The sequence below is a fragment of the Pseudorasbora parva genome, chromosome 6, assembly GCF_024679245.1.
Source record: "Pseudorasbora parva isolate DD20220531a chromosome 6, ASM2467924v1, whole genome shotgun sequence".
NCBI lineage: Eukaryota > Metazoa > Chordata > Actinopteri > Cypriniformes > Gobionidae > Pseudorasbora > Pseudorasbora parva.
In genome coordinates, this window is record NC_090177.1 from 19,654,880 (window position 1) to 19,681,828 (window position 26,949).

The window sequence follows — 26,949 nt, forward strand, 5'->3', positions numbered from 1 at the left end:
AAAACCTGTGGCACTACCATACAAGACCATGAAAGTACCATAGTATCACTTTTAATGTGCCTCATTAGAGCGTGGCGTTCCTGGACGTGCAAGTTCTAGACCTTTTCTATCCATTACCTTCACAGACAGGAAAACCCTTTGGACAACAACTGCTATGTGAAGATGATTATCCTTGCACAATCCAGATTGTTTTCCCCATAAACATTAAAACAAAATGGGTGTATGCAAGTGTTTGCATTGCACTCTGGGTATGAGATGTGTCTGCGTGTTGTCTACAGAGAGACATCTGTAGGGTCACGAAAGGGGTGTGCGTGACACAGTGAACCAGGCCGATAGCTCTTTCCGCACATGCAATCACGTCTGCCCCTTTAACCCTGCAGAAAACATCACGCCAACACCCCTCCTGCTCTGTGAGCATTCAGGTTGTGTACTTTATTCACAGGGTTGAATAAACATTTAGCCCTCATCCAAGCGTGATTAAACGCTCTTACATAAACCAGCCATTTATACTCCCTTCTATCATAGAGAATAGAGCTTAGGTGTCAGAAAGAGGCATATAATCTTCAAGGCAGGAGTGAAAGAGAGGGAGATGGTGGGAGGAAGTCACATATGGATTTAAGCGTCTCCATCTGCCTACAGCTTTCTCCTAATGTGATTTATATTTAAGGTGGAGAGCCTGATGCTAATGTTCAAATAATATTTGCTGACTTAGAGCAGCACTTGAAATCGACTACGTGTAACCACAGGATACTGTCACTTCGAGATGGTCATAATTGCAAGGAAGTGCACTGCCATTTTCCACTTAAGAGGTGTTTTATTTATTCTCTATATTATTTATTTAATGTGCATTCAGTCATTTTTGTTTGGCCAATACGGTAGTTTCCTAGTACCATGCAAAAGCAAAAATGTTTTACAGAAATTCACTATTCAGCCATGAGCGATAAAAGTGTGGTTTCTGAGATCACATTAATAGCATTAATCTGGTCAAGTGATCTAAACATGATGGCCCTCATGATGCCACCTACTCTATGTAAAATAAAACTTAAAGTTTTCATAAAGGCGTGGACTGTTTGGCATAGCTACAGAATAGTGTTGTCAACAGTAGCATTACTGCAGCATTGTAGCCAATCACAGCAAGTTTGTTGAGAGTGTGAATGCAAATGATCAATCAGAGGCATTTAAGTTAGTCAGAATCTACTCAATATGCCACTCAATAGTTTGTTCAGCATGAGCTTTGCATGCTCATGAATAGTTTAATTTGCAACCAACAAAGAATTAACATAATGCAAATAAGAGTATTATTGGGCAGTATAGAAATTGTTTTATTATTATAATGGGATCTTTAAAGTCCCAGTGAACCGGAAGTAGCAAGGGAGATTTCTTCAGTGCTGTGACATATTTCCAAGTGAAACAGAATATTGAAAAGAGGGCAGGGTTTTACCTCAGCGCTCGTCCTCTCCATCGATCGCCCATAGCAGACTAACGGTTAGAGGGAGTGGTTATGCATTTTAAAACATAAGCCGTCAAACTGCCGTCATCTGAGAAGGAAATGCCGTTTCCAGGCCGTAACTTTTCAGATTTTGATTAAAGATTACTGTGGCAAACGATTTTTTTCTTTGTATTAACTTGTATTAGCACAGATTAACAAAGTAAATAGGGTCAATTTTGATTTCATGAGGACTTTAATTCAGGAAACTTGATATTAGCTTAATTGATTATAAAAGGAACACTCTTTGCTCAGTTTCTATATTCAATATATTCATGTCAAAATAGATATATGTATTAAGTCTTGCTGTGTAAGAGCAGAGCAATGTCCCAGCCACTTGTACAGTAATGTTTTATTATTAACATTAAAGCCACAATATGTAGATGTAGACTGATGACGCAGTGAATGGAACTTGTTGTCATACCGATGGATCTAAAGATGTTTCTGAGGAAAGAATGTTTATGGATGAAAGAATGATAAGAGACAGATATCAGTGCTATACACTCTAAAAAATGCTGGGTTAAAAACAACCCAAGTTGGGTTGAAAATGCACCGACCCAACAATTGAGTTGTTTTAACCCAATGGTTGAGTTGTTTTAACCCAGTGGTTGAGTTGTTTTAACCCAGTGGTTGGGTTAAATGTTGCTTAAGACAACCCAATTGCTGGGTAAGAACAACTCAACCATTGGGTTAAAACAACCCAATTGTTGGGTCGGTGCATTTTCAACCCAACTTGGGTTGTTTTTAACCCAGCATTTTTTAGAGTGTACGTTCTTGGGATATAAAGAAATTAGGACATTTTATTCTACCGAACTACCCGTAAGTGCTGAATTACTACTCATACAGATCAGTTTATTTAACAAATTAAAATTGTGAGGAAACGTAACGCTGTTTGACTTGGTCTGCTCTATCTAAACTGCATTTGAGTGTGTTGAAAGGTATGTTATTCTGTATGCAAGAACCAAATGACCATGCTGTGAGACGTAACGCAGTTGTCCAGGTCTGTTGCTATGGTTTCAACGGCAGAAACCGGGGGTAACGCAAATATGACACCATTGACTAGCAACTCCCTTACACGTCCCGGTTCCTTGTTTAAAAAGCGCAATTTTCTCACAATTTACAAATAGTTGGAAACCTTTGGGATATTGTAAGTACTCAATTGAACAAAATATATCTGGCCTAGTGGTTTTTGGATATTTTACTGTAAAAATCCTACGTATTGCACCTTTACTAGAGAACTGTGAAATTATACTGGTATTGGTAACGATTACTAAAATCTTGGTATTGCAACAATGTTTCAGTATGATGTCATAGGTTAATTTAGATGATCCTAAGTGAAGGTATAAAGCACATACTCAGGCTCAGAGGAAGAATATCCATTACATAAGCACTAGAGATTAAACTAGAGGCATCTGAACTATGCCAGAGCCCCGCAGAGTCGAAACAATGATAAAAGAGCTCGCGAAGAAAGCTTTAAAGCTGTGTATTTTACATAAATTATGCAATTTTAAACTCAAAACAGATGGAATATAGCAAGAAGCAATTGTGTAGATGTAATCGCAAGCCATTTTGCTCTGGAGCTACCACTAACATGCAACCTTAATGGATTATTTTACCCAAAATTAAAAAAAAAAAAAAAAAAAACGATTTACTCATTCTATGTCATTCCAAACCTGTATGACTTTTTTCTGTGTAGGCTTACACAAGAGAAGATATTATGAAATATTTTCCAAAACTTTTTTTGTCCATACAATGAAGGTAAATGTGAATTTTCCTTGTATAAACAAAAAAGAAAGGTTTGGAATGATATGAGGGTAAGTACATGATTACATATTTGTCAAAATGGAAACCTTAATGACTGTCTGAAAACCAAAAAGATAGGAAAGAGACTTAATCAAAGTCTCAGTGTTAAATAGGGGAAGGAATGTTTCTGTGCAGCCCTCAGTGTTTCATCCACCCACGTGCTGAAACCCCCAACAAAACCCCCTCTGGACACATGGCACCCTGTCCTATAAGCAAACACACTGCATCTAATGCATGAACATAAACATGCACACGCCTTTCTTGCCACTAGATAATTGCGTGCACGCTTTTGAGAGGGGGAGTGAGATGAAAAGTGTGAGTGGAAGCCGTAACCAGGAGAAGTGACAGACATCTGTTGCTCCAGCTGAGCGCGAGCAGAAGAAAAAAAAGGCACAGGCGAATCCCCCCGACACACATCCAAAGCAATACATTCACACTCAGAGAGTAGAGATAAGAAAAAGGTGGATGAGCATCTGCCAATGTAGATTTAAAAGGCGCGACACATCGGAAGAGGATCGTAGACTGAATACAACAAAGCACACTTGAACAAGAAGTTGCAAACTCAAAGGGTAGTAGTAGTTCTTATCCTTCACCTCTTCATAATCAAGTCAACTGTGACAAAGTTAAAGCCACTGACCTCTGACCCGGGCATAACAGCAGCCGCACTTTGCCAGGACTTTCCGAAACAAGTGGTGGCAGGCGCAGCCCCGATGGTGGTGGCCCCCCTTCATGGTCTACCCCAGTCACTGACCACAAGATTAGCAGGCATGGGCATGGCACATCACACACGTTCACACCAGGGATATCCCTTTAGTAGTAATTCCAAAGAGGTGTGGAGGAAAACCTCAAAAACAAATCCCAAGAGAAGCAAAAGTCCAGCTAGTCTGCTAGGGAATCATATACTGTCCGGATATCCAGCCTCAGGTTGTCACAGCACAAGCGAGAAGACGAGTCAACAGCAGGCAAAAGCACAGCTCAGTCTCCCTGTTTTTCCTCCCTCCTGCTCTCACTGTCTGCTCAAATGACAGACTGTAAGACTGCCAGAGAGAGAGAGAGAGAGAGAGAGAGAGAGAGAGAGAGAGAGAGAGAGAGAGAGAGACAGGGAGAGGGAGACGGGGAGAGAGAGAGAGAGAGGAGGGGGTGAGGGGGCGGAGTTAGCAGCTTGACTTGCTGGCTATTCCAGGATACAGCTCCCACTCCCCTTTTATCCCCTTCATCATGCGTTTACTCTTCTCATAATTTTCTCTCTGCTCTCCAGTCTATTCAACCATCTGTCTTGGACTTGGACTTTTTTAGCACAATTTTAGATGATCTCAGATGGCTGGTCCAAATTCAAGCCCCTCATGAGTCAGATCCAAGATAAACAAGGTGGAAAATAAAAAGCTGCTCGTGGGCTTAATTGCGTGTAGTAATTATTTTTAGGAGTACCGGGCTAATCTCTACAACTAACTCCCCTCAGGAGTGTTCACAGAAATGTTGGGACGAGGTATGGGTGTGTTGTGTTTACTGTACACAGGGTTTATGGAATACAAGGGTGAAGGGACACGGTAGCCATCTTTTGATTAGTTCTGAAAGTTAAACAGGCCTAGGAAGAAACACTGAGTTTGCTGTTTTGAATCCAGAATATCACATTTCAACTATGCAAGTTTTGATCACGTGTCTGTGTTCATAATTCACATAAGCTGGAAGCAAGATGGCGAGTGAGTGCTTGTCACCTCTGATTGGATGTTGTGTTGCAGCATTGGTGATTTACAATGACATTTCATCACAAGAAATGTGGGATTGTTATTGAGGTAAAGCTGACATAAGGGCTTATCCATAACCATCATCACAGCAGTAAAGGCTAAACACATAACTATAATTGTACAGATAATAAATAGCTATGATAATTAGCTTTGTTAGAATATATTTTTTCCCCTCAAACTTTAACACGCTGTTAGAAAAATATCCATATTTAAAACTTTATAAACTATAAATCACTGGCTTCCGGCAATGGCGGTTATGCGTGTTCACAACAGTCAAGTTACTGCAGGAGGCCAGGGTGACCTCTGACTTGACGTATGACATAGGACATAGTTGAAATGTCGATATAAGAGAAGAGGAGCTATGACATCAGAAATTTTCCTATAACATTTCTCATTCTATACTTCTAGTTCTAATTCATGACCAGCTTTTTGTTTTGCTCTATCCTCTGTGCTTCCATGTTCATCAATTCGCACCTAAACTTACGTTATGCTAAGTTTTAGGTCATACATCGGGTCAGAGGTCACTCTGATTGAGTTCGGCTGAAAGAAGAAATTCATATACATCTAGGATGGCTTGAGGGTGAGTAAATTATGGGATAATTTTCATTTTTGAGTGAATTATTTCTTTAAAACTGATACTACTTGTCTAATAATAGCTGTTCTATCCATGCTGCAAATGTATGTTAAAAGAAAAAAACAACAACAAATAAGAATATTTAAAAAATATATATATATATAAATATATATAAATATATATATATATATATATATATATATATAAATATATATAAATATATATATATATATATATATATATATATATATATATATATATATATATATATATATATATATATATATATATAAATGTACACAAGATTAAACAGTATTGCTAAAAAATCTGCAAAACTGAATACAATTTGGTTACCATTGATCTCATATGTTCATGTATTAAAGAAAAACCTTAACCCAGGATTTACAGATGTGCCATGTAAAAACCATGTAAAATCTCTAATCTGAGTCCTGACTACTCAGTATTAATGACCAAAACAAGATGAAAGTAAGAATTATATAACATATGGAACTAGATAACCCAGGATTAAGAATGACCCTGGGTCTGTTAACACTAGAAACGGCAGTGGTCGTTGTATACTTAAAAACCGCCAGCGGGTTAAATTTACCCATGCACATGATTACTTTTTTGATATGGCTAAAACACGTATTATATCACTGTATTAGGCCAGTTATAAGGTCATGACATTATTCATTTTAGTCAACTATGTTTTTGTCCCGTTGTTTTATGATATGTTATGCAGGCTACACTAAGCACTTTTCTCTCTGCAATGAAAACGAGAATTAGAAGTAAATAAATACATATTTGGGTGGTGTAATATTATAGTAAAATGTCAATCACATATTAAGATAACCCATGTTATGACATGTGTGCCATGACAAATTCAATTGCACAGTTTCACCTAATTAATTATTAATTTGTTTAGTTATATAATTTATATTTGAATAAGAGAACAACACCAATACATTTGGGGTAATCATGAAAAAAAAATTAATTAGCCTACATCACAGATCGGAAATATTTTTTACGAAATGGGCAAACTTGAATAAATCAACATAGTAGCAAAAATTGCAAAACTAAAATTAATAATAAATCCAAAGTTTAAACATTTATCAATAAGCTAAAACATCTTCATGTGCGTTGAGTGACTATTTACATTAGCCTAAGCCGACACGTTACTCAAACACAGCATGAAAATAAAGGAATTAAAGGGGTGATGAATTGAGAAATCAACTTTTCCTTGAGCTTTTGATATATAAAAGGTGATGGTAATATAAGTTTATCCTGTAAGTTTCAGAGATGAAAACTTCCTGTTTAGTCAAAAAAAAGCTTTTATAGACACCAGGCCCAGAAAACAATCGTGTGCTTCATCCTTACGTCACCTCTACAGCACGTGTTATTCAGTAACCCCGCTCACCGACTCCTGGAGCTGATCGGATCACTAGCCAGCAACAATAAACATGTGAAAGAAGATAGCAAGATATTGTGGAATAACGCAGTCACTGTATAAGGATCATAATAGTAGTAATGTGTGATAAGTTACTTCATTTATTTTTAATGAAGTTCCAGCTCATGTGGGGAAGACTTGTGTTCACTTCATTTCATTGCGGAATCGTTTGTAAACAAGTCTCAAGTGCTGGATTTGCAGACATAATCTTGTGCCTTCTATATTGGATCCAACAGGAATGTTGAAACAAACTTATGTGAGTACATCTTTTTTATATGTAGTAATAGTAGTCCGGGGGCTGTGTGTTTGGGCTGTGTACCAAAACGTACGGCCGTCAGCAGAAATTCTTTCTTGATCTGGTTGCGCACGTGTGTGTGTGTGTGTGTGTGTGTGTGTGTGTTCCCTCTTATATCGACCGATCGTACAGGCTATGTAATACAGAAATAATATTCCAATCAATCGCGGGTGGATGAGAAATAAATCATTGTGTTTGCTTGATAAAGACGTTTACGAGCCTTGTGGTTGAGAGAATCTTTGCAGTTGCCGCTTTCAAAATAATCTCTCCCTCGTGAACTGAGCTGACAGGGGCATAGATATGACAACGGAGCTGAAGCTCATTAAATATGCAAATCTTATCCAATCCTAGTCGTGGGCGTGGGCGTTTACTTCCAGGTCTCAACTGCAGCACGTCCATCAAAACCCAGCGTTCAGAAGACAGCCTCAAAACCACTGTAGAAAATAGCCTATTACTTACTAGTTATGATGTTTTTGAATGTAAAAACCACACAAACGTCATTAGTTGACAACTCAGACAACAGTATAAAAAAAGAAAAAAAGCCAGTTCATGACATTTAAATAGGGGCAAATCTGACCTATACTGGCGGTTTTAAGTATAAATGCCCCGTTTTTTTTATTATCTGGTTTTATCTAAACAATTTTTAACAACAAGGGATTATAAATGACAAAATTTTAGTAAAAGTCAATGATTGGGAGACTTGTTATGTAGCTACATTTGGGGGGGAAATTTACCCCATGGCGGTTATAGTGTTAAGCAGAAAAAAAGCAAGCTGCAAGAAATGTGTAAGTGATGACAATTGTTATTTTTCGGTAAACTATCCCTTTAACAGTTTCAAGTGTGAAAAACCCTATAAAGAGACAAGGCTCGTGTAAGAAAAGTGTGTCGGAATGTGATGCTAATGGTAAAGAGGAGCAGGAAATGGAGTGCAGGCCTCTTCTCGAGTACATGAGCAGCTGGGGATTTTGCTGAGTTTGTGTGTGTGTTGATGGAATTAGTCTCTCTCTAGAGCCCAATTACCCGGTGTCTATTGCGGAAAAGCCTAGAGGCTCCATACAAGTATGATACAGCCAATGAGAATGGAGAATTCACTGAAGCAGCCAACAAACAATTCCCCAATCAGGTCCTGTTTAAAAGATAAAAAAACATCAGGACTCAGACTACCACATGCTGAATATATGCAATGCAATAAAGTCAAACAACCTAACTTATATTTAAACTAATGATGAATTGAAGCCAGCTTTATGGGTACTTCTAAATGTCTAAAACTGTGTGTGAAATACATCATATACACTGTAAAAATAATAATAATAATAATAATAATATCTTCAAATGAAAATTTTCTGGTGACTGATCACATCTAAAAATGTCAGTTGGCCAAATTAAATTTCTGTGAATTGATGCAATTTAATTCACAGAAATTTAATTTGTCCAACTGAAAAATTTAGATGTGATCAGTCACCAGAAAATGTTCATTTGGAAACTTGAGGGTTTTTTTTACAGTGTAGGCTACAAATCTAGAGCAAGTGCATTTTTTAATGCAATTTAACAGTTCAGTTTCAGCCAGATTAAAGCAATAATTTATCTTTTTAAGACACTTTAGTCAGACTGAAATTAAAAGTCAGACTACCAGATAATTGAATGGCTTCATTTAGCATTAAACATGTTAATCAGACTCTAATTGGCCTCAGTGTTGCGCTCGTGCTCTGAAAGAGAGATGACATGACATTTTGAATTCTTCAAATATTTGTTTACGCATTGTGTCATACTTGGCCCAGAGAGATGGAAAATGCAGCTTGATTATGCAAAAACCTGCTGTGGCTCTATTATAAACATACTGCTAGCTGGCCTATCACTGTCACTCATTTCGCCTCAAATCGGCAACTCTTATTGAAAACAAATGATGCTACTTTGCTACTGCAAATTGCTGTCATCCTCTTAACACCTCCACCAGGTTGCAGTGTTGTAAACAGCAACCTATCATGCTGCAGTGTCTTCCTCTGGTGTTAATGGAAGAGGATATTTTACTCACAAGAACAAAAGAGAGCTGCATTTTCTCTCTTATCTATAATCCAACTACACAGACAAACAGAACAAACTGTATTTTGATTTGCTTAAAAAGGAGACAAATTAAATTGAAACTAAAAAGTCCATTTTAAAGCATACCTTCAGATGTAAAGACTAATGCTGCACATCAAACAAGCCTGTCCTGTTTCTGTTTCTTCTCATTTTAAGTGTACACTGCTTACTACAGCAACAGAAAGGGAGTTGCATGGCTATGACAACAATTAGCTCTTATGGTGATGTTCGTATATCTCTCTAACCTCTCTTTAATCTCGCCATCCTCTTTCCCTAACCAGTTTGCTTTTTTTCTTTTTGCGATACTAAGTAAAATTAGCCATGACAGGAGTGCAAATTTTCATAAGTTGTTCTGAGCGCTTGTTGTGTTTGCTTTTCCAGTTACGGCATAGTATGTTGTTTCTTTAAAGACAAGCGAGCAAATAATTTCAGAGGCAGGTACCTCCCTCAAAACCAACATACTGTACAGTATCTGCCAAAACTGGTTAAGGGAAGAATGTAACATCAGTGTGATCTTATGATAAACAACAAGCCTTACATGCATGCTGTATGGGAGTGCATTAACATTTCTGATCAGTAGAGGGAGTGTATACAAAGTCCCTGGGCATTGTGCAAGTCCTTACCTCGCTCATGAATCTTCTACTCTGATTTGATCACACTCAAACTTCTGGGAAATATTAAGGTAAGGTGCCTAGCACTTGAAAAGTTCATGTATTGTATTGTACCATTAAATATCATATAATTTCTGATTAAATAATGCATTTCTGTTAAAATAACATCGATGTTCAAAATCAGAATGGCAGTTTTCTATGCTGAACAAGTGAGTATACTAAACAATTTTCAGAAATAAATAATATCCTGCATTTGAATATTAAAATCCATCAGCACATACGCATTTTAGAATTCCATGACAACAGGGCAATGTGAGGTGAATAGCACATTTAATCCCATACCCCTCTTCTCTCTCTCTCTTACGATTCCTCTGTTCTTCCCTCACCCTTTCCTGTTTATTCACTCATTCTCCCCACTTCATTGCCTCCATTTATGTATCTATCCAGGCACGCACATATTCAACACACATTAACTCATCCAGACTCACCCTCATACATATAGTAGAGCTGCATGATAAATTGTTAAAAGATTGCGTTTGTAAGGGGGCATATCTCAGCTGCCATGTCATTTAGCATCCTTTGTTTCTTGTCCTTCATTCAGCTCATTTTGAAGGATGCATCAAATGAATTCTTCACGACCACAATTATTTGCGCACATTCCAATTCACAAAACAGAACTGATGGAAAACGAGTTGGTACAGAGCTTGGGTTCATTATGAAATGTAAGTGGGAAAAATGTTTTCAGGAGATGAAGCCACAGGCCTATACATGTTACTTTTGTTTTGGTGTAAATTAGTCACTTAACACTAAACTGACAATAATGCAAGTCACTGGGAGACTATGTACGGCTGTCATTCACTATGTTGCATTAATAGAAAGCAAGTTAATATAAAGATTTGTAATACTTAAATAAGTACTTTTCCAAAATTAAGATTGAAATCTTTGTCTTCTTTTTTCTCTTCTTTCAGCTGTTTCCTTCAGGGGTCGCCACAGCAAATAATCTGCCTCCATCTAGGCCTATCCTCTGTATCCTCTTCTCTTAGACTGACTACCTTCATGTCCTCCTTCACTACATCCATAAACCTCCTCTTTGGTCTTCCTCTTGACCTCCTGTCTGGCAGCTCTAACCTCAGCATCCTTTCTTTTACCGATGTATTCACTCTCCCTCCTCTGAACATGTCCTAACCATCTCAACCTGGGCTCTCTAATTTTGTCTCCAAAACATCTCACATGTGCTGTCTGTCTGATGTACTCATTCCTGATCCTATCCATCCTCGTCACTCCCAAAGAGAACCTCAACATCTTCAGCTCTGCTACCTGTAGCTCTTCCTCCTGTCTTTACCTCAATGCAACTGTCTCCAAACCATCCACCAACATCGCTGGTCTCACTACACCTTTCCTTTCATTCTTGCTGGTACTCTTTTATCACACAACAGATCTGACACTTTTGCACACGCTTCTTCACCTCTTCAACTTCACCCCTTTTTCACACTCCCCATTGCTCTGGACTGTTTGACAAATCAATTTATTATATATAAATATATATATACACACATACACACACACACACTCACCTAAAGGATGATTAGGAACATTATTAGGAACACTTGTTCAATTTCTCATTAATGCAATTATCTAATCAACCAATCACATGGCAGTTGCTTCAATGCATTTAGGGGTGTGGTCCTGGTCAAGACAATCTCCTGAACTCCAAACTGAATGTCAGAAGGGGAAAGAAAGGTGATTAAAGCAATTTTGAGCGTGGCATGGTTGTTGGTGCCAGACGAGCCGGTCTGAGTATTTCACAATCTGCTCAGTTACTGGGATTTTCACGCACAACTATTTCTAGGGTTTAAAAAGAATGGTGTGAAAAGGGAGAAACATCCAGTATGCGGCAGTCCTGTGGGCGAAAATGCCTTGTAGATTCTAGAGGTCAGAGGAGAATGGGTCGACTAATTTAAGCTGATAGAAGAGCAACTTTGACTGAAATAACCTTGTTATAACAGAGGTATGCAGCAAAGCATTTGTGAAGCCACAACACACTCAATCTTGAGGCGGATGGGCTACAACAGCAGAAGACCCCACCGGGTACCACTCATCTCTACTACAAAACGTAAAAAGAGGCTACAATTTGCACAAGCTCACCAAAATTGGACAGTTGAAGACTGGAAAAATGTTGCCTGGTCTTATGAGCCTCTATTTCTGTTGAGACATTCAGATGGTAGAGTCAGAATTTGGCAGAAACAAAATGATAACATGGATCCATCATGCCTTGTTACATGCTATGTGCAGGTTGGTGGTGGTGGTGTAATGGTGTGGGGGGTGTTTTCTTGGCACACTTTAGGCCCCTAAGTGCCAATTGGGCATCGTTTAAATGTCACGGCCTACCTGAGCATTGTTTCTGACGATGTCCATCCCTTTATGACCACCATGTAACCATCCACTGATGGCTACTTCCAGCAGGATAATGCACCATGTCACAAAGCTCGAATCATTTCAAATTGGTTTCTTGAACATGACAATGAATTTGCTGTGCTAAAATGGCCCCCACAGTCACCAGATCTCAACCCAATACAGCATCTTTGGGATGTGGTGGAACGGGAGCTTCGTGCCCTGGATGTGCATCCCACAAATCTCCATCAACTGCAAGATGCTATCAATATGGGCCAACATTTCTAAAGAATGCTTTCAGCACCTTGTTGAATCAATGCCACGAAAAAAATTAAGGCAGTTCTGAAGGTGAAAGGGGGTCAAACACAGTATTAGTATGGTGTCCCTAATAATCTTTTAGGTCAGTGCCTAATTATGCATTTTTTATTAATTTAATTCTGCACGAATATGCATTTTATATAGCATCCAAAACTGCAAATTTTTCAGACTAGTTTTCCCATCATGCCAAGTGTACACCACGGAGCAGAACATTATTGTGTTGGGACGCTCTGAAAATATTCACGCTCTGAAGATATTATCAATGTCCATTAATGTTTGTGTAGATAAATACAGACATAAAAACCGAATGTACAAATAAGTTAATGTAAAGTTGGCTCTGTTTTCCCACTCCCCTCTGACTTGTTTTTACACATACTGATGACAATGATGGATTCTGGCAGTGCTCACGGCATGCTAATTATACAAACAGTGATTCAAGCTTCGACTAACAGATTTGACAGTGACAAAAACAATTAAAATACTAGTAGGAGTGAGTTCAAGGTCAGCAAGCTTAAATTTACCTAGATGTGTGAATGGAAAGTAAACGTACTTAATTCAATACCCCTCTCTCCACTTCACCAACCCATTCTAAATCATACTATGCAATAACTTCCCCATACTGTGTTTTTATTGGGATGTTTAGACCTCTCTTCAATTCTCATTCTTCCTCTTTCTCTTTCTAAAAGCAGGAGCTCCAATTAAGGCCTGCATGAATAAGCAGTAGTGTGTGAGAACAGAGAGACAGCTGGCAGAAAGCCGGCTGGCTGCAGTGAGCTGGTGTCGTATGCTCTGCACTTTGTTTGCTGGTCTGTCTCCAAACCCAGGCCAAGAGATTGGCCAGGACTCACAAAAATATATACAATAATGTGCGCACACACACACACACACACACACACACACACACACACACACACACACACACACACACACACACACACACACACACGGGATGTGGGATGTGTAAATAATTTTGAAATGAAGTTGCAGATAAGATACAGAATTTTACATTTTAAAGGGGTAATGAATTAAGAAATCAACTTTCTCTTGAGCCTTTTATATATAAAAGATTATGGTATAAGAATATCCTGTAAGTTTCAGAGCTGAAAAATTCCTTGGTAGTAAAAGAAAAGCTTTTATAGACACCAGGCCCAGAAAACGAGGCTCTCAAATCAATGACGAATTAGAAGGGTGAAACGCCGCCTCTATATGTTACACTGCTTCTGTAGCCCCGCCCACTGACTCGTGGAGCTAAACGGATCGTGTTACCGAGCAATAAACAAGCTGAAGATGGTAAGATAATCGTTTGTAAACAAGACACAGATCGACACTGAATTTGCAAACATACTGAGAAGACAATGCTGTGCCTTCAATATTGGATCCGACAGGAATGGTGCAGCACACTTATGTGAGTTTTTTTGTATGTGATAGTATTGCATTGTTACAGATCGTATTGATTATTTGTATGTGTCTAACAGAAAATACCATAGCACACAGTCACAGGCTGGAGAATCCCTTACTCTGCGTTCACAGTCCCGTCTGCTGCCGACGCTGTAGAAAGATTTGTGGATGTTGGTCTTTCTTAAAAACGGTATTTAAAGGGGCGCATAGCAAACATGCCTGTTGATCGGTATTTGTATTTGTTTAGACTCACGCCCATCAAAACCCAGCGTTCCGGAGAGAGCCTCAAAACGAGTGTAGAAAATAGCCTATTACTTGTTTATGATGATGGTTTTGAATGTAAAAACCACACACAAGTCCTTAGTTAACCTCAGACATCAGTATGAAAAATTATAAGTCAATTAATGACACCTTTAAATTCTCATTTAATTAAAGTGTAATGATATTCATTCAACAATGTATTTATATTCATTTTACATTTCATATTAATTTCAGGTCAGTTTTCAGTACTAATTAGCCATAAAGTATTACCCCATATGGGGTATTTTCAGAAACATATGATAACAATAAATGTTTGGAATGTCACCTACAGAAATTTGGGGTCAGTGAGAGTAATTTATAAGATTTCTATTTGAAATAAATTAGTTTATTTTGAACTTTCTATTCATCAAAGAATTCTGAAAAAAGCTCAAATTTCCACAAAAATATTAAGCAGCAGAATATTCAGTTGTCACAGCAATCACATTGGTTGCACTTTATTTTACAGTACATGTACTTTCAATGTACAGTGTACTACTTACCCACAAAAGTAATGAGTGATGTAATGTAACTACATAGGTCAATGTTAGGTATAGGGGTAGGTACAGGGTTAGTGTCATTATTATATAATAAAAAAAAATAGTACATAAATGTTAAACAGGTCTTTCAAAAACATGCAAAAATTCTTACCAACCCCAATATTTACATAGACACACACCACACAAAAGCACATTTAAATACGTGTCATTCATAGACATACATAGATGCATATAAGCACATGCATGAAATTTGACTACATGAATAAAACTTATCTAGCGATGCCTCCCACAATCCCTCTAACCAGACTCCCCATTCCTTACATACTGTATTTAAACAGATGCACCTCAGCTGAGTACTCTCCCTAGATCCTATAAATCCAGTCGCTAAGATGTCCCGAAGAGGATTTTCAGGATTTTTAAAGATTAGTGTAGAGATATTTAAACATGCAGGTTTATCTAAGGTAAACGCAATCCTTCTTACCATCTAGACATTCAACAAAGTTCATTCAACCACAAATTAAGGCAGAGATTATTTAAAGCATATCCGTTTTAAATTATGCTATATACAGACACCAAATGTCTGCTTCCATTCCCATATAAAGTCTCCTCTTACATCTTATTCTGATGTCTAGAGCAGCATGTGTTTCCTCTGTCCTTTATCTCATCCTGGGATTTCTGTTCATAAAACATCACAGTGTGGAAATGGCATCTGTGGACCAGTTTTGTTCCCTGATATATAATGAAGCAGATCATTACGTCTGATCTCTGCAGATGCAGACTGCTGTCTCTGTCTGCATGACTGTCTGAACACTGTAGCCAAAGAGACAATGACTCAACGTTGTCAGGCTAGCCTTTTCTCATCTTCAGATCAAAGACTACCTCCCCGGAGCACTGTTCTTCATGAGAACTTGGCTAAGGCATTTGGAGGAAAGTGTAGCAACCTTTGCTCTGATTAATGACCAACAAGGCAACAGTTAGCACCAAAGAGCCCAAACAAAACAGACCAAGGTCCACCACATGACCCATCCAATTCCCAAGCTCCAACCTAAACCACACACCTTATAATAACAGGACGCATCTCACCCAACAGTCACCCTATATCAACATCCAGTGGACAAACACAACACTATACAAAATATAAAAACAGCCCTACAGCTTTACGACATGGCTGACACAAGCTCAAACTGTTCTAGGAGCTGATTGAGAGGATGATGTCTGATGGTTGTTGGGTGTGAAGCTTTGGCTTCTGGCCTAGAGCCCCAGTGCAGGGGCCAGCAGTTTATCAATGTGTCACCCGATTTGGAGCATTAATTCGAGAGGATGTCTTTGCTCTGGTTTATTTTTATATGCTTTGAGTTTGACCTCATTTAGATTTAGACTTACATCTATTATTTCTATAGTGACATCTTTTTTGTTTCCTTTTTTAATTCTGTGGCCATGATGTGCACAGATTAAAATCACTATTAATCACGTGATTGGGATAGGAGCTAAATGTTTTTTACCGGGAGAGGGTGGGACCGGGAATCGTAATACTATGATACCATCTCTACAAATTAACTGTTTATATAAATTAACTATATGTTTTAATTTTGAACTCATTTCTAGAAGGCGTGTCTCTATGCTCTCCTGTTTGCTTTGGTGTGGCTGGTTAAGTGAATGACATGCTCCACACCCTTAAGAGTTGGAGGGCAATGACAATCATCAATAATGTAAGAGAAAGGAGGCTTCCCCATGCACATTGTAGCCACGAAAATCATAATAAAAATTGAGTCAGACCAGAAAGCCACGCTGCAATGACTACTGTTGGAAAATGATACCTCAGTTGTGCTCACCGACATTTTAGGGCAGTCTGAAGTAACCAAAAAGAAGGCGTGAAAACGAATAAGCTAGCTGCAAGACATTTACTGCGCGCGAGTGTGTGCTTGTGTTTGCATAGATGATTTACGTGAAATTTAATGTGTGTGCATCGTTATTATATTGAACTGATAGCCATCTTAAACAAAAACAACATTTTGGGTTTTTATTCAGCTGGGCATGGGTATGCTGTGATCTGTATTGATTTTTTTACTGTAACTGATAAATTCCAGCCAAAAAAACAACACAGGAGTGGAAGGGAACGGGAGTCATTCTTTTGGGATTGGGATGGACCAGGATTTTTCCCCAGTTTTTTCGTGGGATTGGGATGGGACGGTATTTTTTTTGTGGGAGTGGAATAGGAGAGGTTTGAAAATCCACTCCCATGTCACCCTCTTACACACACCCTCTTACACACACACACACACACACACACACACTTTTTTGAAAGAAGTCTCTTATGCTCACCAAGGCTGCATTTACTTGATCAAAAATACAGTAAATAGAGTGCTATTGTGAAACATTACTACAGTTTAAAATAACAATTTGAATACATTCTAAAATAATCAATTCCATGTGCCCTTGTTGAATAGAAGTATTCATTTCTTTCAGGAATAAAAAGCAAATTGACCCCAACCTTCTGAAAAGTCTAAAACGCTAGATAGAATAGTAAAATGCTAGAATGAAAGTTTGATGAAAGAATTACAGACAGAACAAAAGAATGATAGATAGACAAATGATAGAATGACAGACAGAACCGTAGATAAAATGTTATTAGACAGAATGAGATTTGAATGACAAAAAAATAACAGATAGAGCGGAAAACATAACTTTTTTGGACCAGGTTAGAAGAATACATCCTTTCCCAGAACAATGAATGAATCAATCCAAGTTAGGTTGGATAACACAACACACAGTAGCAGCAATAACGGTCAATGTTTATGTTCTAATAAAGTCTTCACATGCATTAAACATATGCAATAAACAGACATGAAAATACACACACACACTAAGAAACCCTGAGGCAACCAGCACCAATTTTCCCTAGTGTGGCATGTGCAGCTCCAAATCTTGTGGTAACAGAGGACCTTTTAAGGTCGGGCTCGCTTAGCCTATGGGTCTCTCGGGAATTCTGACTCCACATTCCCCTAGCTGTGTGTTTTTGTTTTTTAGTTTAAGGAATATGTGGAAAGGAGGCCTTTATAATGCACCAACTTATGAATGGATGGTGATGTCTTGCAGATCAAACCATATATAGAGTTTTGTTAGATACACTGTTAATGCTTTTTTTCCAATATCAGCACCCCAAAAAAATATCTTATTTGCACAGCAGGCATCTTCTACTACTGTAGTGATTACTCTTACTGTAAGAGACACAATATATTACAAAGCAACACATGATGGACCCAAGCAGCTTTGCTGTAACTGAATAATGAATGAATGAATGAAGAATTATGAATTAAATAATTATGAACAAAAAATACTGCAGTAGACTTGAGCCTTGCACGCACATGAACGATTATATTTAAGTTCTAAAATGAATAATACAAATATTATAAACAACTATATTCCAGCGCCCTAAAATATGAAAAGATTAAATATTTCACAGCATAAAACATTTAAAGCAGACATATTTCATATGATTATGTCACTCTCGCTATCTGCGGTCATATTCCTAGGAAACTGTATCAGCCCTTCTCCTTCGAAACGGGAGCACTTGCTGCTTCCTGTTGTTTGTAAGCATTTAACCAGACAAAAGATAGGAGGTGAAGGGCATACGTGTTGTTTTGAACGTTTGCGCAGTCATCCTGTTGCGAAAGAGCTACTTGATGTGCTTCAAGGATTGTTTCCCTAAAATAATCACACTAGGGTGGACAGTGAAGCTTGGGGATTTGAGGAAGACATAAGGGCTTCTATCCAAGGAAATGTCCTGAATGGACCGCTGGACATAAGGAAAAGAAAAAAATTTAAGAAGAAAAAAAAAGGGTGAATGTGCACACATCTGCGTGTGATTTAGTGAATGTTGGCACAGTCTCGTGATTCCACTGAAGCCACTAAACGGCATCTTGTTTCTAATCTTTAACAGATGGGTGATCTCTAGTGCCTCTAGCTCCTCTAGTAATGCAGCGGCCTCTTCAGCCACAGACAAAGCAACGAATAGAAATTCCACTCTAAGCCCTTCAGATCTTATTGATGGGCAACTGAAAAAGTATTAGCTTGAAAAGACATGGATCTTGCAAAAAGGCTAAAGCTTATATGGTTAAAAGGCCATTTGTGAAGCAACAGTTCTCCCAAGAATAAAAACCGTGTCAATAATTAATTGATTCGACTGGACTTGGACTGGACTGATTTGCATCATAAGCTGATCGCAGAGACCTGAACGTTTCCACAATCTACTTGCATTTCGATGATTGTCTCTCAGTGGTGAACAGCTCACTGGAGGGCAAGACTGTCAGTGAACAGTGTGTATTTCTTACAAAAAGCTATAGTACAGACTTGGAATTTAGCACATGAAATCATGGACTGCTTTTGGGGCTTATGACATTGACTTTATGGTTCTTTTGCATCCTTATTGAATATTGAAAGTTTTGTTCCTCATTTATTTTAACTGCACATTGCACAAAATGCTTTTCTTACGTAGTATTTTTGTCGTGTTTCTAGTCCAAACATCTTAAAATTCTTAAAACAAGTATTTAGACAAGCAAAAATAATTGTCTTGTTTTGGGGAAAAATAACTCAAAATTAAGAGTTTTTGCTCTTTTAAAATAAGCAAAATAATCTGCCAATGGGGTAAGAAAAATTATCTTAAATCAAACCGAAAACAAGATTATTTTTCTTACCCCAATGGCAGATTATTTTGCTTATTTTAAAAGAGCAAAAACTCTTAATTTTGAGTTATTTGTTCCCAAAACAAGAATAATTTTTGCTTGTCTAGTTAATGTTTGTTAATGTTTCGTAATTTTTTGATATTTTGACTAGAAACAAGATATTTGTATATCTATATTTGTAAATATTATAATATTTTGACAAAATACTAAGAAAAGCATTTTTTTGCATTACAAATGCTACAATCTCTTTAGAACTTCTTTTGTGTTTCATTAAAGAGAGCCATCCAGCTTTGGAATGGCACGATGTTTAGTAAATAAAACAGTTTTTGAGTTAACTATCCTTTTGTGGCGTAATTATTTGGATCATTGCTTGGGCATAAAAAACTAAATGTGACCCAAATTCACAGCATAAAAGCAAAGGAAGCAACCCTGATTAAATAGGCAGTGCTGCTTGTGCTTGGTATGTGTTGAGAATTTATTTGTTGGAAGATCATTTAAAAGAATAGTTAAGTTAAGATGAATAAGTTAACATTAATAAACAGCATTAAGATTAATAGCTCATGTGTGAGATTCATATGTGGTTAAAAACAATCTATGTGTCATTATGATTGGTGAACTGTATTGAAACGGACTTCATTTCCCAAGATGCAGTGTGCCATGGTGAAAGGTCACGTGACTGTTTTGTTGATGTTCAGGAGCTAGAGCAAGGAGCCATCTTGTGAATGATTTGCTGAGCAAGCACACGCTGTATTCACTCTTGTTTTGTTTGTTTTGTTCCATTAAACGTCGAAAACGAAGCAACGTCTCCCTTCGTTATTCTTAGTCACCAAGACGATAAATGTACAACATTTTTGGTGCCGAAAACCCGGGAAGCAGAAAGCTATGGGTGACGAAGATAACGAAGAGCGACCGGCCGGTGTGGAACAACTTGAAAGGTCCAAAAGAAAGCGTCGGACAATACGGAGTTCCACAACGAGACTGCTGAACCAGATCGACGTTGAATTATTAAAGGAAGAAAAGGATATCGATCGTGTGCGGGACATGTTAGCCGTGTTGTCAGCAAAGGAGGACAGTTTACGCGAGCTGGACAGCATAGTGGAGGAACACACTGCGCTGGAGGACGTGGAGGCGGAGATTGAACTCGCAGAGGAATACAGAGACCGCGTCATCGAGATGAAAGCGCGAGCTCACCGAGTGATCCGAGAACATGATACTGTGAGTAACCCAAGGCCTGCTCTGTCAAGTGATAGTAGCGCAAATAAACCGACTGTGAGACTGCCCAAGCTACAAATTGAGAAGTTCAGCGGAGATGTTAGTGAATGGCAGGAATTTTGGAGCCAGTATGAGACTGCTATTTATAGCAACAATGCACTTTGTAAAAAGGAAAAGTTTACCTACCTGAAAACTTACCTTACTGGAACGGCTGCAAAAGCAGTAGCAGGACTCACATTGACAGACAGTAACTATGATGCTGCAGTTGATATTCTAAAAAGCAGATTTGGAAGGAAAGATCTCATTGTAAATGCTCACATGTCAAAGCTTCTGAATCTCTCTCCTGTTAAGAAATCATCTGATGTCAGGGCATTAAGGCAGTTATATGATGACTGTGAAATTCAAGTCAGAAGCCTGGAGTCGTTGGGAGTGGTATCAGACACCTATGGTGGTATGTTGTGCCCAATATTGCTCCGAATGATGCCAGACGACATGGCTCTTGAATACAGCCGTCACAGAGGGGATGATGATGATGAGTGGAATGTGCCTAATGTGTTGAAGTTCCTGCAGAAAGAGGTTCAGAGCCGAGAGAGAACTTTACAAATGATGAAATCATACAACCAGAGAGAAAATCAGTCTGCTAACAAAACGTGCAGCAAATCATATTCAGCCAGTGATGTGAAATTAAAGAAACCAAGCATGACATCTGCAGCTGCACTACACATTGCTGACCAGAAAATGCAAAACTGCCTGTTCTGTGATAGCGCTGAACACAAATCTGAAAAATGTCCAGACCACTCAGTGTCGGCACGCAAGGAAAAACTGAAGAAGCTTGGCAGGTGCTTTATGTGTCTGGGGTCCAAACACATCGCCAGGTTTTGCAGGTCAAAGGGAACGTCATGTGCCACATGTGGAGGCAGGCATCATACAGCCATTTGTGAGAAAAATGAGGCATCTCCACCTGCTGCGGCTGCCAACATTGACACTGTTATTTCCTCAGTAATTCCCCAAGCAGAGAAAGGCAAACCTGACATTGAGAACACTGTGCTGCTACAGACCGCCAAGGCATGGGTTATAGGACCCACAAGCAGGAAGATGGTCCGCTGCTTGCTAGATGGAGGCAGTCAGGGGAGTTTTGTGCATGAGAATGTGGTGAAGGAGCTGCAGCTACCTGTTACTAGACAAGGGACACTTACTCTTCACACATTTGGCTCCTCTGCTCCAACAACGGTGAGTCGCAACATAGTGAAGCTCAGCTTGAAGAATGTTTGGGATAATCGGCAGGGAATTGAAATAGAGGCAGTTGTCACCCCCAAAGTGTGCACAGCGCTGATGAAAGTGCCTGGTGAACATATACAAAGGGAAATGAAAAGCAGAGGTCTTCAACTAGCAGACTGTGCTGGAGATGATAAAACTGAGCTTTCTGTGCTAATTGGCTCTGATTACTACTGGCAGATAGTATCAGGAAGAGTAGAAAGACTGACAAAGAGCCTAGTGGCACTGGAGAGCACTTTCGGATGGGCAGTGCAAGGCCCAGTAGCAGTGTCCAGCATGACAGAGACAACCTGCATGCATATTCAGCTTAGCGAGGATGCACAGATTGATAAACAGCTGCATGCATTCTGGGAGCTTGAGTCCCTGGGCATCACAAGTGAGAAGTCTGAGAGCCCAGAGGATGTAGAAGCGTTGCAGCGGTTCGAGGAAACCTCCATCTTCAAGGATGGGCGTTACGAAGTGGAGTTGCCATGGCGACATCATCATCCTCCACTCCAAGACAATTACCGCATCGCAAAAAAGAGACTTGAGAGTTTAAAAAGGAAACTAAGCAAAGATGTCACACTCTACAGCAGATACAATGAAGTTGTGGAGGACTACTTAAAACAAGGAATGGCTGAGGATGTGCCAAGGGAGCATGCATCACCACAAGGCAGTCAGACATATTACTTACCTCATCACGCTGTATTGAGAGAGGATAAGACGACAACGAAACTGCGGGTTGTATTTGATGCATCATCCCACGAAGATAGAAGTCCCTCACTAAATGACTGTCTCTTAACAGGTCCCAATCTGAATCCAGATCTGATGAGTATTTTGATCAAATTTAGACTGCATGAAATCGCATATATGGCAGATATCAAGAAAGCATTTCTTCAGATTTCACTCTCAGAAAGAGATCGGGACGCTGTGAGATTTCTGTGGTTCATAGGACCACCAAAAGAGGAGAAGGACATGACGCTGCGCATACTCAGAATGACGAGAGTGGTGTTTGGAGCTTCATCAAGCCCATTCTTACTCGCAGCCACCATTAGGAAGCATTTGAGACAGTATGAGTTAGAACACCCACAAGTTGTAGAAGTCCTCCGCTCCTCACTCTATGTTGATGATTTTATTTCAAGTGCAAGTGAGGTGATAGAGGCACATACAGTGACAACAACAGCCAGGAACATTATGTCTGCTGCAGGCATGGAGCTATGTAAATGGATGACGAACTCTCCTGAGCTCAAAGAAAAATGGCAGAAGAGCTCGATGGATTGTGCTGTGCAGCCAGAACCACACGGGTCTGTGCTGAAGGTGCTGGGTTTAGTGTGGAGACCGGGCACTGATGATTTTGTTTTCGACCTCAGGGGGCTGCTTGATATTCTAAAAGACAGAGAAAACACAAAACGAAGTGTTTTGCAGTCTTCTGCACGCATTTTTGACCCTCTAGGATTCCTGACTCCCTTCACCATCAGGATTAAGTGCTTGTTCCAAGAGATGTGGGAGAGAGGGCTCAAGTGGGACGAGGAACTGCCACCTGATCTGACGAAAAAATGGCAACGGTGGTGTTCAGAGCTCCCTCAGCTGCATCAGGTCTCAATCCCACGATGGTACCAAACACACATGCCACATCAGGACGGTCAAGAGTTAAGGCTACATGTGTTCTGTGACTCGAGTGAAAGGGCTTATAGTGCAGTTGCTTATCTTCAAGGAGAAACAAAGGAAGGAGAGGTCACCATAAGCCTGGTTGCATCCAAGTCCAGAGTGGCTCCACTCAAAAGGATGACACTGCCACGCTTGGAGCTAATGGGTGCTGTAATAGCAGCCAGGCTGGGGAACACCCTCATGAAAGCACTGCAACTAGACAAGACACAACTCAGACTATGGACAGACTCAATGATAGTGCTGCATTGGATTTGTGGTTCTGCTCATAAGTGGAAACAGTTTGTAGCAAATAGAGTCACAGAAATCCAGTCTCTAACTGACCCGCAGTCATGGTCTCATTGCAAAGGGAATATGAATCCAGCTGACCTCCCCACCAGAGGCCTAACTGTGCAGGACCTGAAGCAGAGCACAATGTGGTGGAATGGTCCTTGTGGTCTGATGTCACCTGATCAGTCAGAGAACACTCGGGAAGATGTTCAGGAAGATGAGGTAAGGTCTGAACTCAGATCCAAATACCAGACTGCCATACAGCTTGTCACCAAAGACCCAGACCTTTTAAGCCCTGTTTTATGTCTGGAGGAATACAGCAAACTAAAAACAGTGCTCCGAGTGACAGCCTGGGTAAAGAGGTTTATCACCAACACCCGCTCAAGCACAAAATTCAGTGGTGAACTGACGGCAGAAGAGCTGAATGAAGCAGGAAAACACTGGATAAAAGTGATTCAGAACCAGAGTTTCAGCTCTGAAATTGATCTGCTGAAAGCAGGGAAATGTCCCAACACTGACTCCAGAATCCGAGAGCTAAAACCATTTCTGGATGAAGATGAGCTGCTCAGTGTGGGAGGAAGGCTCCAGTATTCTGATCTCTCTTACAGAGAAAAGCACCCCTGGATTTTGCCCAACAACCACCGATACGCAGAAATGTTGGTGCAGTATGAACATGAGAAGATAATGCATGCGGGTGTACGAGACACTTTAGTGCAGACAAGAGAGAAGTATTGGATTTTGAGGGCACGACAGGTAGTGAAGAAGGTTGTGTCCAGATGTGTATTCTGCAAGAAATTCAAGGCAAAGGCTGGACAGCAGACTACAGCACCACTGCCAAGAGACAGAATAACAGAGTCACCGCCATTTGAGACAACTGGGGTGGACTTCGCAGGGCCACTCTATGTGAAGACACAGAGCGTTATGACAAAAGCGTATATAGCACTTTTCACTTGTGCTGTGACCAGAGCAGTCCACTTAGAGTTGGTCTCAGATATGTCTACAGAGAACTTCCTGCTAGCGTTGAAAAGATTCATCTCGAGAAGAGGATTATGTAAGGTGATCTATTCCGATAATGCCAAGACGTTCAAGAGAGCTGATCAAGATTTGAAGGAGCTCTGGAAAGGAATTAAAGACCCACAGCTGCGGGAGTTCTTCTCAGAGAAGGGCATAACCTGGCGGTTCATCGTTGAAAGAGCAGCCTGGTGGGGCGGATTCTGGGAGCGGCTGGTAAGATCAGTCAAAATTATTCTCAGAAAAGTGCTTGGCAGAGCTAAACTTAACTTTGAAGAAATGTGCACCATTCTGACTGAAGCTGAAGCCATAATTAACTCGAGGCCGCTCACTTATGTGCACAATGATGTGGATGAGCCAGAGCCACTAACACCTGCTCACTTCTTGGTGGGTCAGAGACTGACCTGCTTGCCTCCTAAGCCATGTCCAGCTGAGGCTAACCATCCAACAGCGAGCAAGGAGGAGATGAACAGGAGGTGGCGCTACAGACAAAGACTTATGACCAACATCTGGAACCGATGGCGGAGAGAGTATTTGCTGGATTTGAAGTCGGCCCATCGCTGTGACACCCCACAGCCTTCTCTGCTGAAGGTCGGAGATGTTGCACTCATCGGAGAAGACAACACTCCCAGGCAGAGCTGGAGGCTAGGGAAAATTGAGGAACTGTTTCCGGGTCGTGATGGCCTAGTGAGGTCATGTGCAGTTCGCACAAGTTCAGGGACTGTTCTGCGGAGACCCATCCAGCTTTTGTATCCTTTGGAAATTATATAAACTGTAGTTTATGGGGGGGAGGATGTTGAGAATTTATTTGTTGGAAGATCATTTAAAAGAATAGTTAAGTTAAGATGAATAAGTTAACATTAATAAACAGCATTAAGATTAATAGCTCATGTGTGAGATTCATATGTGGTTAAAAACAATCTATGTGTCATTATGATTGGTGAACTGTATTGAAACGGACTTCATTTCCCAAGATGCAGTGTGCCATGGTGAAAGGTCACGTGACTGTTTTGTTGATGTTCAGGAGCTAGAGCAAGGAGCCATCTTGTGAATGATTTGCTGAGCAAGCACACGCTGTATTCACTCTTGTTTTGTTTGTTTTGTTCCATTAAACGTCGAAAACGAAGCAACGTCTCCCTTCGTTATTCTTAGTCACCAAGACGATAAATGTACAACAGTATGGCTTAAACTAATATTTAGAAGCACCAGTCTGACACTGCAATTCTAAGCAGACTCATTTGCGACAAACATCCTAGGGCTCCTTGCTATCCTATGTACACCACGTCCTGAACACGTCCTGATTTAGCTACATCATGACACATACTTCAAGATTCAGTACCCATCCCACTGCAAAGCTCTTTCTGTTCTGATGGACACCATTTAATCATTTTAACTCTAGCTAATAATCACATTTTCTTTCCAGACTCTTTCAAAGACAGGCGAGTGCCTCCCATCTGGATACTGTTCAGGACAGCTTTTCATCCAGTTTTCGTCATGGAAGATTAGCAAAGATTGTTTCCCCACAACAACTTGATTAAGAACGTTTGATTATCAGTTCAGGCCGTACAGTTACAGGGTGTGGTTCATTAACCACCTGTTTAGACCTGTGACAAAGCCAATCTGATAAGAGCTCAGTTACCTCCACTTATCTACACCTAACGGAGTCAGTCACTAGCAACCAAAACACATCATTAGCCATATTTACCCCTCCAGACTTTCATTGTTGGACTGCGGTTAAAAAATAGCATACAAAAAATGACATTTTCCTTTAGTATTCCATCCAGCCATCAACAAACACTGGAGAAGTTGTGATGCGAATTGATGTTCACTAAGAGTAAGAATGTGAGCGTGATATCCAGATATATCCAGTATATTTACACAGAATGTCAATAAACAAGAAATTAATGATTG

The 26,949-nt window shown here is 39.7% G+C and overlaps 2 protein-coding genes across 6 annotated transcripts in view; one reads left to right on the top strand and one right to left on the bottom strand.

Moving 5' to 3' along the window:
* arhgef25a (Rho guanine nucleotide exchange factor (GEF) 25a) overlaps positions 1-26,949 on the bottom strand; it is a 103,687-nt gene that overhangs the window by 58,368 nt on the left and 18,370 nt on the right. The window contains exon 1 of one of the 5 annotated variants that reach the window (XM_067446019.1): positions 3,927-4,320. The exons of the other annotated variants lie outside the window; for them this stretch is intronic. Within the exon in view, the coding sequence (XP_067302120.1) occupies positions 3,927-4,020 (94 nt within the window). The 5' untranslated portion in view covers positions 4,021-4,320. Of the gene's footprint in view, positions 1-3,926; positions 4,321-26,949 lie in introns of those variants that run through there. 5 annotated transcript variants of the gene reach the window in all.
* On the top strand, positions 20,183-26,116 carry LOC137078585 (uncharacterized). The gene has a single exon (XM_067446016.1). The coding sequence runs from the start codon at positions 20,509-20,511 to the stop codon at positions 25,807-25,809; it is 5,301 nt and encodes a 1,766-aa protein (XP_067302117.1). The 5' UTR covers positions 20,183-20,508; the 3' UTR covers positions 25,810-26,116.